The sequence below is a fragment of the Furipterus horrens genome, unplaced genomic scaffold (genome assembly GCF_987537825.1).
Source record: "Furipterus horrens unplaced genomic scaffold, mFurHor1.1.pri manual_scaffold_9, whole genome shotgun sequence".
NCBI classification, from domain to species: domain Eukaryota; kingdom Metazoa; phylum Chordata; class Mammalia; order Chiroptera; family Furipteridae; genus Furipterus; species Furipterus horrens.
In genome coordinates this window covers 99950818-99965110 of record NW_028327179.1, presented here as the reverse complement: position 1 = coordinate 99965110, position 14293 = coordinate 99950818, and the positions used below count along the sequence as shown (strand labels likewise).

At 64.5% G+C, this 14293-nt stretch overlaps 1 protein-coding gene across 2 annotated transcripts in view; it reads left to right on the top strand.

Moving 5' to 3' along the window:
* KCNH2 (potassium voltage-gated channel subfamily H member 2) overlaps nt 1–13628 on the top strand; it is a 31085-nt gene extending 17457 nt beyond the window's left edge. Inside the window, exons 4-15 of one of the 2 annotated variants that reach the window (XM_090287679.1) lie at nt 1002–1454; nt 2089–2300; nt 6235–6663; nt 7187–7574; nt 7855–8054; nt 8546–8798; nt 9739–9932; nt 10186–10285; nt 10859–11131; nt 11206–11398; nt 11691–11868; nt 13079–13628. In XM_090287679.1, coding sequence (XP_090143805.1) covers nt 1002–1454; nt 2089–2300; nt 6235–6663; nt 7187–7574; nt 7855–8054; nt 8546–8798; nt 9739–9932; nt 10186–10285; nt 10859–11131; nt 11206–11398; nt 11691–11868; nt 13079–13228 — 3023 coding nt within the window. In that variant the 3' untranslated portion in view covers nt 13229–13628. Of the gene's footprint in view, nt 1–1001; nt 1455–2088; nt 2301–3648; nt 4037–6234; nt 6664–7186; nt 7575–7854; nt 8055–8545; nt 8799–9738; nt 9933–10185; nt 10286–10858; nt 11132–11205; nt 11399–11690; nt 11869–13078 lie in introns of those variants that run through there. The other variant, XM_090287680.1, reaches the window with a different exon arrangement.
* The last annotated feature ends 665 nt before the right edge of the window (nt 13629–14293 follow it).

The following is a 14293-nucleotide window of genomic DNA, read 5'->3' as shown; positions in this document are numbered from 1 at the left end:
GCAGTCCCTGGAGGGGTCCTCTCCCCAGCCCCAGGGATGGGGCATTCTCCCTTCCAGATGGCCCTGGCCACCTCGGAGCTGCTCCCTTTGCTTGCCACAAGGCCCCGTCTCTCAGGAACCGAAATGTCTCTCTGGGAAATGTCTGCCCCTGGTCCTTGTTCCTGGACTGGTCAGCTCCCTGCTGCCGCCTGGCCTAATGCAGAAGAGGATTTGAGGGGAGTGCTTGCCATGGCTGCAGGCATGGAGGCCTCACCTCGTTCCCCGGGGACTCAGGCTCATACACCCCTCCTCCCCATGACAGCCTCTTTGCGTTTAACTCTACTTGGCCCTTTGGAGTCATGGCACAGCGGTCCACCCTGTGTTTGCTCCAGCTCTAAAATGGCAGTGTGAAGCCAGACCTGTGTGGCTCAGTGGGTTGGGCATTGTCATGCAAAATGAAAAGTCACTGGTTCGATTCCCAGTCAGGGCACGTGCCTGGCTTTCAGGTTCATCCCTGGTTGGGGTGCTTTAAGAGGCAACCAATTGATGTTTCTCTCCCTCTCTTCCTCCCTCCCTTCCCCCCTCTCTGAAAATAAATAAATAAAATCTTAAAAAATAAAATAAAATGGCATTGTTAATAATGCTGGGGCCATCTGCAAGGCGGCAGGGTGTGGCAGGAAGGCCAGCATGGCCCTCCATGTACTGTGTGGCTGCCTTTCCTCACGTCTATAATGGGGATAATGTCGCCTACCAGCGCAGTTTTGAGTTGCCCACGGTTAGTGTAGAGCCCACGGTGTCTATGTGGCTCAAGAAAGAGTTAATTATTTTCAGAGATAAGATTGTATTCTAGGATTTTTTTTTTTTTTTTTGAGACTTGAGTTCGTGCAGTAAAAGTCCAGTTGGAAGGGTGTCCGCGAGCAGGCCTCCCAGCTCCCCACCTTCCTTTGCTGGGTGGCAGGGGCTCTGGTCTTGGGCCTGCCCACTCGTGTCCCCACGGTCATGCTACTCCCCTCTCCCCGCAGGTCGCGCCAAGACCTTCCGCCTGAAGCTGCCCGCGATGCTGGCTCTGACGGCGCGGGAGTCGCCCGCGCGTCCCGGGGGCACGGACAGCGGAGGCGGCACGGGGGCTCCGGGGGCCGTGGTGGTGGACGTGGACCTGACACCCGCGGCTCCCAGTAGCGAGTCGCTGGCCCTGGACGAGGTGACCGCCATGGACAACCACGTGGCGGGGCTCGGGCTGGAGGAGGAGCGACGCGCCTTGGTGGGCCCCAGCTCCCCGCCCGCCTGCGCAGCCGGTCCGCAGCCGTCGGCCCAGGCGCAAAGTCTCAACCCCGACGCCTCGGGCTCCAGCTGCAGCCTGGCCCGGACTCGCTCCAGGGAGAGCTGCGCCAGCGTGCGCCGCGCCTCGTCGGCCGACGACATCGAGGCCATGCGCGCTGGGGTGCTGCCCGCGCCGCCACGCCACGCCAGCACCGGTGAGGACGCCCTTGCTCACCCGCCTGGCCCGTCCGGTTCCAGGACTTGCGCGGCGTTCCCTGGCCCTGTCCTGGGCGCCCGGGACGTGGAAATCCCATTAAGCACGTATTTAATCCCACTAAGTGGCCTTTTACTCCATTAAATGTCCCTTCATCTCCGTGCCTGCACGCTCAGAGTCCTGGAGCAGGGATGGCCACGGGGTGTCTGAAGGGCAGGAAAGGCCTCTTGCTTTCTGCCCCCACCCGGCCCTCTGCCTGGGTCTCGGTGCCCTTGAACAGCCCCTTAGGGAGCTCTTCCTCCTTTGCTGTCTCCTCGTTGCTCCAAGTGGGGAGGAGGTTGGCCTTGCTTCTCAGCGACTCTGCCCCCTTTCTCCTGAGCGAGCTCCCATGGCACACGGACCCCATGGCCTGGCTCCTGGCTCCACCTCAGTTTATGTTGGCCTCTGCCTGCCACCCTGCCCTTGCTCCCCTACCCCAGGGACCACGTACCCCCCTGCCTGCCACCCTGACCCCACTTTTCCCCCTCCCCAGGGGCCACATACCCCCTGCCTGCCACCCTGACCTCACTTACCCCCGACCCCAGGGGCCATGCACACCCTGTCAGCCACCCTGACCCCACTCCCCCCCACCCCAGGGGCCATGCACCCCCTGCGCAGCGGCCTGCTTAATTCCACGTCAGATTCGGACCTCGTGCGCTACCGCACCATTAGCAAGATCCCCCAAATCACCCTCAACTTTGTGGACCTCAAGGGCGACCCCTTCCTGGCATCGCCCACCAGTGACCGGGAGATCATAGCACCCAAGATAAAGGAGCGGACACACAATGTCACTGAGAAGGTCACCCAGGTAGGTGCCCCGCCCCTGGCTCTCCCCTCAGCTTAGAGGAACTTGGAAGGGGCGGCGGCCAAAGGCGGGTTGGAGGGTCCCGTCAGTGGGGCCTCCTGAGGGTGGGCAGACCTGCTGGCTGGGGGTGCGGTGGGGGCTTCTGAGTTGGGGTGAGAGGGCACTGTGAGGTCCTGGAGAAAGGGAGGCTGGAGGGGAGATGGCCTCAGGACAGGGTAGATCCAGCAAACAGATTGGTGGGGCCCAGGGAGGGCATCGCAGTGGCTGCTGGGTACCTGAGAGGGTCAGGGTCGGGGTGGGGTGGGGGGGTGGGTAGCAGCCATAGGAGTATGACAGTGTCTGCTCTTAGGGTGTGGGGAGGGGAGTGCTGGGGGGCAAGCAGCAGGAGGCTTTGAATTAGAAGGGGCCATGGAGGTCAAGGTTGGGGGTCCTGATTCTTCTAGGCCAAGGTGATGAGCCAGGAAGAGGGCGGGGGCCCAGTGCTAGGGCCAGGGTGGCCTGGACGTGCCAACCATGTCGGGAGGGGAGAGTATGGGGTACACCGCTGTGGAGGGATCTAGTCCCTGAACTCTGGGCCAGAGAAGACCACTAGCCTCCAGGTGCAATGTCCCTTCTGGCAGCAAGATCTCCTGCGCCCCCCAGTCCAGCGCAGTTCCTTCCTCAAGCCCTGGCAGAGGATGGGAAGCCTGGGACAGTCGGGGGGTCCTGTCCTTCCTGCCCCACCTCAGTCCCTGTTGCTGCCTCCTGCCCCTTCCACGGCAACACCCCGCTGGCCCACGTGAGAGAGCCGCCAGCTCTGGCCTCCCCGTCCTGCTTCCTGGCCCTGCTCCCACCGCCTCTGGCTCTCTGGGGCCCTGCCAGGGGGTCTAGCCTCTTGGCCTTGAGTCCAGAATGTCCCCCCACCCCCAGGCTCCATAGCTGGCTGCTGTCCCTCTCCTGTGTGGCCCTCGCTCTGGGGTCCCCACCTGGAGCCTGGGCGCCCGCCCGCAGCGGTGTGCGTCTGTGTGCTGTGGTCTGTGCACCTGTGTGTCGGTGTGAGTGTGTGCTGCCGGCGCTGTCGGTCCCCGGGCAGTCTCTCCGTCTCCGGGTGTCTGCCTGCCTGTGGCTGGTTGGGCACTGGCCCGGCGGGCGGGGGTGTTGGGGAGACCATCAATCTGTGGTGACAGGTCGAGCTGCCACGGGGAGGGGGGAAGGGGAGGGGTGCGGGCTGCAGGAGCGGCTGCAGCAGGAGCCTGGAGAGGCTGCGGGGGAGGGGGCCGCTGGCCGCCCGGCCGGTGGGGGTGGGGACCTGGGAGGAGGAGGGGCGGGCCGGAGGAGCGGAGGTTCCGACCGCGGCGCCGCTGCCGCTGGGCTGGCGCGGGCAAAGCGCAGCGCCCTGGCAGCGGGGCGCACCAGGAGGCCATGGGCAGCCTGCGCCAGGCGGGCTGCTCTCCACGCACGCTGCCAGGGTGACCCCAGCCCTGGGGCCCAGCCCCAGCGACCCTGGCTTCGCGCCAGAGGCTGCCCCGGGAGACAAGCTGCCAGCCCCTGGGGCGCAGCCTGGGCTGGGACTGCTGCTGGGGAGCAGGTGGGGCGCTGCCTGGTGGCTCTCGGGCCCCAGGGCAGGCAGGCTGCGGGGAGCCAAGTCCTCCATGGCGGCCCCCGCCAGGAAGGCAGGCGGAACAAGGGCTCTGCGGCCCAGGGCCCAGAAGGGCCGGGTCAGGCGGGCAGTGCGCATCTCCAGCCTGGTGGCCCAGGAGGTAGGTGACCCCCAGCCCCTCCCTCTCCCTTCCAGCGCTGGGACACTGATTCAGGATGTGGCCCAGAGGACTCTGGCTCCCGGCCAGAGAGGGCTTCTGGGAAGCAGGACGGTTTGAGGAGCCCGAGGGTCCGCAGCCCTCCTCAGCCCACTCCTGGCTCCAGGTCACGCTTCCCTGGGCCCGCTGGTGCCCGGCGGGCTGTGTTCTGCTTGCCAGGCCTCCCCTCTCCCAGGGCGCCCGTGGCCCATGGCTCTCTAGCTCAGATGCTGCGGGAGGACAGAGGAGTAGGAATGAAATGGATGAACAGAGAGGACGGCGGGAGATGGGGGAGGAGAGGAGCATGACACCCCCCCCCCCTCGCCCTTGGTGGGCATCAGCCAGGCCTGGCCACGGCTCCAGTGCTCCGGCTCTCCATGTGCTGGGGGTGGCCCCGGGTGGCCCAGGGAGGCCCGGGCTGCTCCAGGGGCCAGGGTTCGGGGCTGGAGTCTGAGGAGGGTGGGATCAGAGGCCACTGGGTGGTGGTGAGGGCAGCTGAGCAGAGGCACCTGGGTCACCTCTTCCAGGACAGCCTGAGGTACTGGTGGCTGCTCCGTGGTCCTCTGGGCTGATGACTCTGTAGGCACTTCCTGGGAGCCACCTCTCCCCTGCCAGGTCAGAGAGCCTGGGGCAGGCTTGGGGAGGGTGGCAGAGGACGGGGCGTGGGAGGTGGCTCAAGGGTGAGCCTGAGAATCCCACCGCTGCCACCACCACCTGGCGCCTGAGTTCTCTGCTTTGGCTCGTATGCTCCTCCCAGCTGGGGGCAGGTATGGGGAAGAGCCTTCCCGCCCACAAGTGAGGCCCCAAGACTTAACTTAAGTAAATGAGCTTCAGTATCCTGTGGGACAGAAGGCCAAGGGAAGTCACACACCTGGCCCAAGACCACATAGTAGTAAGCTGGTCTCCTTGGTGAGATGAGGTCCCAGGCTCGCCCTGCATGGGTGTGTGCGTGTGTGTGTGCGCGCGCGTGTGCTTGGTGGCGGTGCTGGTCCCACTGGGGGCAGACTCGGGCTGGATCCCTGTTACCAGGTGCAGTTCAGCCTCTGCCCCATGCTTTCTGCCTGAAGTAGCAGGCAGCTTGGGCTGAAGGCAGGGCAGAGTGGGGGCCTGGAGGTCACACAGTCCCTCCCCTGCCCTAGCTGCCCCACCCCCCACCCATCCTGCGCCTTTGGAACCCCCCATGGCCATCCCAGGGTGAACAGATGCCTAACTATGGCCTGTCTGAACTTCCAGTTACTTCTTACAAGGCAATGTTCTGCATACAGTCCATCCGGTGGGGGTGGGTCCAGGGGATCCCCAGCTTGGATGTGAGTGGGGCTCTTTGGGGCCACACCTGTGTGGCCTTCCCCAGTTTGGAGGCTGAGGACGTGGGACGGGGCAGTCAGTGTTCCTGGGAGCAGGGTTGGCTGCCTTGGCTCTCAGGGTGGGCCAGGCCGGAAGCTTGGGGAGGGGGCTCCTTGGTTGAGTCAAATGTCTGTGAGGGAGGATTCTCAGGGGCAGGGGAAGGCCACAGGGGACAGACAGCGGCCCTGGGGCAGTGGGAAGCTGGCCTCAGCGCTTCCTAGTTTGGCTGGGGGAGAAAGAGTGCCATGCCGTGCCTGCTGCCACCTGGTCTGGACGGCGAGCTTGCCTCTGTCTGTCTGTCGAGAGGAAGGGGGTGAAGGTGAGCCTGTGCTGGGTGGGTCACTTCTGGACGTGTGCCTCTGTGCGTGTCCCTCTGTGCCCACGTCGGCCTGTCTGCGGCGGCCTGGGGTCTTCTGTGTGCCTTTGTGGACTGAGGACATAGTGTGTGTGTGGTGGGCGTGGGGGGTATGGGCAAGATCAGACAGTGGGAGTCACACCCCAAGGCAGGGGGCTGTGTGGGTGGCGGGGAGCAGGACTTCTGGGTGTTACCGCATGGTGCCCTGGACCAGCTGCCCGCTAGGAGGGCCCTGTGTTACATGGGGACCTGTAGTGCCTGGACTGGGGATGGTCAGTGGCGGAGGCCACATGGCTGAGGGATGGGCATTCTGAGCCAAACTTTTTGGCCTGCCCCCGTACTGTGCTTGGTCCCAACAGAGACGTCACCCGGTCCCACCCTGGAAGTCCCATGGCCTGTCGCCCCTTGCTCCCGACTCCAGCCGCACATCACCCCCTCACCGCCGCCTTCCCTGCCTGTCCAGGTCCTGTCCCTGGGAGCGGACGTGCTGCCGGAGTACAAGCTGCAGGCGCCACGCATCCACCGGTGGACCATCCTGCACTACAGCCCCTTCAAGGCCGTGTGGGACTGGCTCATCCTGCTGCTGGTCATCTACACGGCCGTCTTCACACCCTACTCGGCCGCTTTCCTGCTGAAGGAGACGGAGGAGGGCCCCGTGGCCCCCGCCTGCGGCTACGCCTGCCAGCCCCTGGCCGTGGTGGACCTCATTGTGGACATCATGTTCATCGTGGACATCCTCATCAACTTCCGCACCACCTACGTCAACGCCAACGAGGAGGTGGTCAGCCACCCCGGCCGCATCGCCGTCCACTACTTCAAGGGCTGGTTCCTCATCGACATGGTGGCCGCCATCCCCTTCGACCTGCTCATCTTTGGCTCTGGCTCGGAGGAGGTGGGTTGGCGGCCAGGCGGGGCAGAGGCCGGGAGGGCGCGGTGGGAGGCTGAGCGGTGGTGGTAGGTGGTGGAGCCAGGGGGGTGGCTGGAGAGAGGGCTTCGGGGGCCTGGAGGCTGCTCCGCTGACCCGTGCCAACTGCCCCTCCCCACCGAACACCCCACCCTCTCGCCAGGCACAGAGCTCCTGATGGGGTGCTTTTTCCTCGTGTCTAGCCGAAGAGGCCACTGTCTTCTAAGTCACACAAAAGCTCCCTGGAAGCTAGTGGGACCTCTGGCCAGGCGCCTGAGGGTGGGCGTTTCCTCATTCTCACCACGGGGGCCCGCGCCCTCGGCCATAAAGCCAGCGCCAAGATTAACGGGACTCTGCCGGGCTCAGCATGTGGCAGGCGCTTCAGTGATTAGGGGGAGATTCTGGGAGGAAGACGCTGGGACTCTTCCTCCAATGCCCGCCTACCCGGGCTGCGGGCGGCAGGGCCTCCACTTTTCACTTGCCCCACGTGGACTGTCCCCTCCCACCCCAGCTGATCGGGCTGCTGAAGACGGCGCGGCTGCTGCGGCTGGTGCGCGTGGCCCGGAAGCTGGACCGCTACTCCGAGTACGGCGCGGCGGTGCTCTTCCTGCTCATGTGCACCTTTGCGCTCATCGCGCACTGGCTGGCCTGCATCTGGTACGCCATCGGCAACATGGAGCAGCCGAACACGAACTCCCGCATCGGCTGGCTGCACAACCTGGGCGACCAGATCGGCAAGCCCTACAACAGCAGCGGCCTGGGCGGCCCCTCCATCGAGGACAAGTACGTCACGGCCCTGTACTTCACCTTCAGCAGCCTCACCAGCGTGGGCTTCGGCAACGTCTCCCCCAACACCAACTCGGAGAAGATCTTCTCCATCTGTGTCATGCTCATCGGCTGTGAGTGTGGGCGGGGCGTGGGCGCGGCCGTGGGCGGGCCCACAGGGGAGTCTGGGAAGGCTGCCCTCCGCCGACTGCAGGGCTACCTTCACGGTGTGTTTGGGGGCTGGGACGCCAGGCAGGGGCACAGGCAGATCCCAAGGGCCTGGGTACCTTGGCTTCTGTGTTTGAGACTCACGTGCGTGTCCTCACATGGAGACGTGACTGCATGTGTCCTTGACTGGTGCAGGGGCGAGCGGGTCCCTTGGATGCTGACGGCCCCACTCACCCCCGCCCCCAGCCCTCATGTACGCCAGCATCTTTGGCAACGTGTCGGCCATCATCCAGCGCCTGTACTCGGGCACAGCCCGCTACCACACGCAGATGCTCCGGGTGCGTGAGTTCATCCGCTTCCACCAGATCCCCAACCCGCTGCGCCAGCGCCTGGAGGAGTACTTCCAGCATGCCTGGTCCTACACCAACGGCATCGACATGAATGCGGTGAGGCCACCAGGCTGCCAAAGGCCGTTGCTGGGCTGCAGGGAGCCCAGTGGCGGTGGGGACGCCTGTAGGTGCAGGGGGCATGCCTCACGCTCTGTGGTTCAGATGGTCACAGTTAGTGCTTAAGAAGGACCCTGAGAGGGACATCACCCTGCTTTTGCCCTTGGAGCCCATTTACTGGGAGAGCCCTCACTTGGGGGCAGGCGGTGACCAGGCTCTAGCGTGCAGGCCATTATGGTCGATCCTTTCCACCAGCCCACCCAGGACCTGGGCTCCACACCTTACACCGAAGCAAATGGGGGCCTAGGGCAATGAGGCAGTGTCCCCAAGGGTGCCCAGTTAGAAGGGGTGGAGCCAGAATGGGTGCCCAGGTCCTTCGCCCCCCCGCCCCCCCCAGAAATGGACCCTGCACTGGACCATGGATGCTTCTCCCTGGCTCTCCGGGCAGGGTGGGGTCTCGGAAGAGCGTGCTGACTTGGCCCTGCCCCCAGGTGCTGAAGGGCTTCCCCGAGTGCCTGCAGGCTGACATCTGCCTGCACCTGAACCGCTCGCTGCTGCAGCACTGCAAGCCCTTCCGCGGGGCCACCAAGGGCTGCCTGCGGGCCCTGGCCATGAAGTTCAAGACGACACATGCGCCCCCAGGGGACACGCTGGTGCACGCGGGGGACCTGCTCACGGCCTTGTACTTCATCTCCCGGGGCTCCATCGAGATCCTGCGGGGTGACATCGTCGTGGCCATTCTGGGTACGGTGGGGACTGGGCACTGAGCTGGAACGTCTGCAGAGGCCTGGAGAGGTCCGGGCCCTTCGAAGACACAGCTGTGGAGTCCGTGGACCAGGGACTGCTTACGGGGACTGTGGGCTCCTTTAATTGACCTAAGCTCAGGCCCAAGGGGGCAGGGTTGCTGAACTCAGAGGGTCCCCAGACTCTGCTTCCCTTCGGGATGTCCCCACAGGCAGTGACAGGTGGCTTCCTTCAAGCAACACCAACTCCTGCTCCAAGGTGGGCAGTGGAGGGAGGTTATGCATCTGATTTTACTACAGAAACTCACTAAGTTCCCTGCAGCCTCATGCAACACAACCAAGCCCAGCAAAGCAAAGGGAGTCCTGCCCCTCTTCCCCTCTTGGCCTTTCCTTTCCACCCTGACTGTACCCCTGGGCAGGTGTGCCTGGGCAGGGGACCTCCTGGCCGCTGCCTGTTCTCCCCTTGTCCCGGTGGGCTGTTTTAGATTTTTATTCCTCAGTTCACACACTTCCCCAAACATAATTAAACCAGTTTGTCTACACAACACTCAGCCTTACTGGGTGTTTTCTGTTTGGGCTGCATTAAGCTATGCTAACCTATTTTTTTTTTTTTTTTCAGTAAACCCAATGTTGGCCCTGAGTGCCTACTGTGTTCTGATCTGTAGTTTGAAAAACACCATTATGAGGGCGCAGTGATTGGCCAGGGGGTGTTTGGGACATGGGTTTTGGGGGGAGGAGTGAAGTTGGAGCCTGGGCCATGGGCAGAGGCGGGTCCCCAGGCTGGTCCTGCTGTGGCCACACTGTGCACTGGCCCCTGGGAGCTGAGGGAGGCCGGGCTGGCTGGCGGCTGGGCGTTGAGACCGGGTGAGAATTCAGGAAGACAGGGGCCTGCTGCTTTGCTGCTGCCCCAGGGGCTGAGCCGCCCTCTCCTTGGCCTGCAGGGAAGAATGACATTTTTGGAGAGCCCCTGAACCTTTATGCGCGGCCTGGCAAGTCCAACGGGGATGTGCGGGCCCTCACCTACTGCGACCTGCACAAGATCCATCGTGATGACCTGCTGGAGGTGCTGGACATGTACCCTGAGTTCTCCGACCACTTCTGGTCCAGCCTGGAGATCACGTTCAACCTGCGGGACGTGAGTGCACTGCCCCTGCCGGCTGCGCCCTGGCTGGCTGCCCTTAACCTGTGTGACCTTCGGGCTGGCCTCCCTGCTGTCGAATGGTAGAGTCCCAGACTCAGCCCCAGTCTTGGGGCAGAGGACACGTCTGTGCGGGGAGTCCTTCCCCAGAGCACGCCCCCCGCCTCACCGTCTCCGTTAACGAGGGCTTGCAGCCTGACTGGGCAGGGCGGGCGGCGCGGAAGGGCCCTGACACCTCCCTTGGTTCCAGACCAACATGATCCCCGGCTCTCCCGGCAGCGCGGAGCTGGAAGGGGGCTTCAACCGGCAACGCAAGCGCAAGCTGTCCTTCCGGAGGCGCGTGGACCAGGGTGAGGCGGGGGTGGGGCGCGGCGGGGCAGGGTGGCGGGGTCCCGGTGACAAGGAGGTGCGTGGAGCCCAGGTCTAATGTGCCTGCTGCATCCAGGCTTCACAGACCTTCCTGCCCTTACCTTCAGAGTTCCTCATTCCTCACCCCAACTGTTCAAACACAGCCCATCTTTCCTGTCCCACTCAAACTGTCACCTTCTCCAGGAAGCCTTCTTTTGCCCTCCAAGGCAGGGGTGTGCCTGAGCTTGTTTGGCCGTCCCAGGGCTCACATCTGGGTGGGCGCTGCCTTGAACTGATGAGGGGAGAAGAGACAGGACAAAGGAGAGCAAGGGGGCCGGGGACAGGGCCCAGGGACCCAGAGAGCCCACCCCACAGTGCCACTGCCCAGGGCTGGGTGGCCAGCACTGGGAGATGGCCTGGTGCCCGCTTGGCGTGTGGGGAAGAGAAGACACACCAGGTGTCCTGCCACATTGCTCCCCTAGACCTGCTGTCTGGTTCCCCTCCGCGCCCTTCCCTCTGCCTCATCTCCTCCCTACCTCCTGCCCCGTTTGAGGCCAGTTCTCTGTTCCCCACAGACCTGGAACGGCCAGGGGAGGTGTCGGCCTTGGGGTCTGGCCGGGCAGGGGCAGGGCCGAGTGGCCAGGGCCGGCCGAGGGGGCCGTGGGGGGAGAGCCTGTCCAGCGGCCCCTCCAGCCCCGAGAGCAGTGACGATGAGGGCCACGGCCACAGCTCCAGCCCCCTCCGCCTGGTGCCCTTCTCCAGCCCCAGGCCCCCCGGAGAGCCACCCGGTGGGGACCCCCTGATGGAGGACTGTGAGAAGAGCAGTGAGACTTGTAACCCACTGTCAGGTAGGGCGAGGGCTGCGGGGCGGGCGGGGGCCGGCGTCCGTGCCAGTCTCCTCCACCCAGCTCTCTGGCTCCAGGCGCCTTCTCAGGAGTGTCGAACATCTTCAGCTTCTGGGGGGACAGTCGGGGCCGCCAGTACCAGGAGCTGCCTCGGTGCCCCGCCCCCGCCCCCGCCCCCAGCCTCCTCAACATCCCTCTTTCCAGCCCCGGCCGGCGGTGCCGGGGTGACGTGGAGAGCAGGCTGGATGCCCTCCAGAGACAGCTCAACAGGTGAGGGCGGCCCCTGGGGGCCCGTGCAGCCCCCAGCTGTGTGCCGGGGGGTCCGGGGGCCGTGTGGCGGTGCCACTGATCTCTGGGGTCCTGGCAGTATGGGACAGAGAATGGAGCGTGTCCTCTGCCTAGGCCTGCCCGTGTGCCTGGCAGTGGCCGCCTTCCATTCAGAGTTGGCCACACTTAGAATGAAGAGTGGCCTGAGGTTCACCAGACCAGCTGGCCCATCCACAGAATGTCCCGAAGTCACAGTCGCTCAAGACCCAGAGCATCCTCCTCCTTCTTGACCCAGGCTGGAGACCCGGCTCAGTGCAGACATGGCCACCATCCTGCAGCTGCTGCAGAGGCAGATGACGCTGGTCCCGCCTGCCTACAGTGCTGTGACCACCCCGGGCCCCGGCCCCGCCTCTGCCTGTCCTCTGCTGCCCGTCAGCCCCTGCCACCCCCTCCCCCTGGACTCGCTTTCTCAGGTACGGTCCAAAGCCCCCTCCCCGCTCTGGCACCCCCGCCCTGCCCTTTCAGAGCCAATTCCACCCGAAGCTGCTTTGCTGCCCTTTCTGCGTGGCCCTGGGCCGCAGCCGCCCCACAGATGGTACTGAGGCGGGTGCCTCCGGAGCTGTGGGCACAGGGCCAGGCAGGAGAGCCCCCAAACCAAAGCCCCCAGACGGCCGCGCAGAGGCACCAGCAGGCTGAGTGACGTGGGCTCCCCTTTGTCACCGCGGTTTGTGGTGCCTGTGTTATGACCACATGTGGTCTGCAAGGGGGAACCGCTGGAGCCCAAGGCCTGGTAGCCGGTGCGGCGTGCCAGCGAGCCCTGGGGACTGGGTCCCCCAGATCTGACTGTGGCGACCAATGGCTGTCACGCTGGCTACCTTGTGGGGTTGTCCAGAGGGCTTGGACTAGTCCCCAGGGTGGCAATTCTGGTCCACCCCTTTCCTCTCCTGAGTGGCCTCCTGAAAGGACAGCTGTGTCTGAGCCCCGAGAAGGGGCTCCTCTGGCTGCCGGAGGCGCCCTGGGACCTGCCCCCTTCCTCTGGCACCGGCTCCCCCTCCCGTGCGCCGCCTGCTCCTGTTTGCAGACACAGCCCACGTCAGCAAATGTGCCCGTCTCCAGTCACAGCCTCCCCCGCACCGCTCCCAGCAGGCTCGTCGTCAGCCTGCAAACCCCGCCACCTGCCCTGGCACGCTCCCTGGCCTTCCGGGGCCTGGCCGCCAGCCTGCCTCTGCGTGTGGTCCCTGAGTTCTTTCTAGATCGGAGGAAGGAGCCTTGCTTCTTTTTCTGTCTGAGCTTCTCTCCAGTTCAAGGCCCTCTCTTCAGGGCTGGCTTGGATTTAGCTGCCAGGGTCCCTGGGCAGGAAGGGGCTGTGGCCTTCAGTACCATGCCCCTCCCCCTCCCCCACCGTCAAGGCCACGGCCACCGCTCCCAGCTGCACGGTTCCTCTCTGGCCCACATTTCTCTACTCTCATCGTCAGCACCTCCCTTGGTGGCTTTGTGTCCTGCTCCGTCTGCCTTGGCCCTGCGACGTGTCCTCTCTAGCCCCTTTCTGTCCTCCTTCCTCTGTCGCCAGGTTCTCTTGACCCTCCCTGAACTCTGACCTCCTCTCTACCCACTTGACTGCCCCTCCATCCCCCTCTTTCCTTCCGAGGACCCCTCGCCCCTTACACTCTCTGTTCTCTGCAGGTTTCCCAGTTCATGGTGTGTGAAGAGCTCCCCCCGGGGGCCCCGGAGCTCCCCCAAGACGGCCCTCCTCGACGCCTCTCCCTGCCGGGCCAGCTGGGCGCCCTCACCTCCCAGCCCCTGCACAGACATGGCTCAGACCCGGGCAGTTAGTGGGGCCAGTGTGGACCCGTGGCTCAGCCAGGGCTCAGCTCACTGCCTGGGCCCCTCCCCTCGGAGGCCCTGCCCCGGAGGCCCTGGCCGCGAAGGGGATAGGAGCTCCAAGGCACAGCCCCTCCCCAGCCCTTGGGACCATCTCCTCCTGCAGTCCCCTGGGCCCCTGTGGGAGGGGCAGGGGCGGGGCCGGGCAGTGGCAGGGGTCTGTGGTCCCCCCACTGCCCTGGGGGCAGTAGCTGGTCTAACTGCCCGGAGGCACCCGGCCCTGGGCCTTAGGCACCTCAAGGACTTTTCTGCTATTTACTGCTCTTATTGTTAAGGATAATAATTAAGGATCATATGAATAATTAATGAAGATGCCGATGACTATGAATAATAAATAATTATCCTGAGGAGACTCCACCGTGCTGGGCGGGTGTGGCTCCAGCATGCTGTTCCCTGCATCCACGGTCACACATGTGCGCGTGCACACTGGCCTCTGCGGGAACCCATGCTCGGGGCCCGCAGGGGCTGCCTGCATGTCTGCTGCGGGGTGTGTGCGGTGGAAGGTGCTCCCTGGGGGCTGACGCAGGTCACCGCCAGGGCTTCCTGCCACCGAGGGGGCCCTGGTTCAGGACAGCAAAGAACCACCAGAGGGTTTCGAATACGGAGGCAGTCCTAACAGATGCTGCTTTGCTGGCTGGCACCGGCCCCCAAGCCATCCCCACCCTGACCGCTAATGCAGCCACGCTCTTGCCCCCACACAGTTCATGAACCCTGCCCACACCCACCGTCACCTGCGGTGATTTGGCCTAAGTCCTGGCCCGTACTCCCAAACCCCCAACTTGGCCTTGTCTTGACCCTAACCCAGACGCACACGGCCCCTGTAGAACTGGGTCCCCGCACTGACCCAATGCTGGGCACACCGGTTTCCTAGACGTGACCAGAGCTCGCCTGGTGTCTGCCTGCAGGGGGCCTCACCTGGCTCTCACCCGTGATCCTCGAGAGGGTTGTTCGTTTCCATTACTGGAGTAATAAGTCAGAACACGTCCTGGGGCCAGGGAAGGGTGTGCAGGTGTGGGT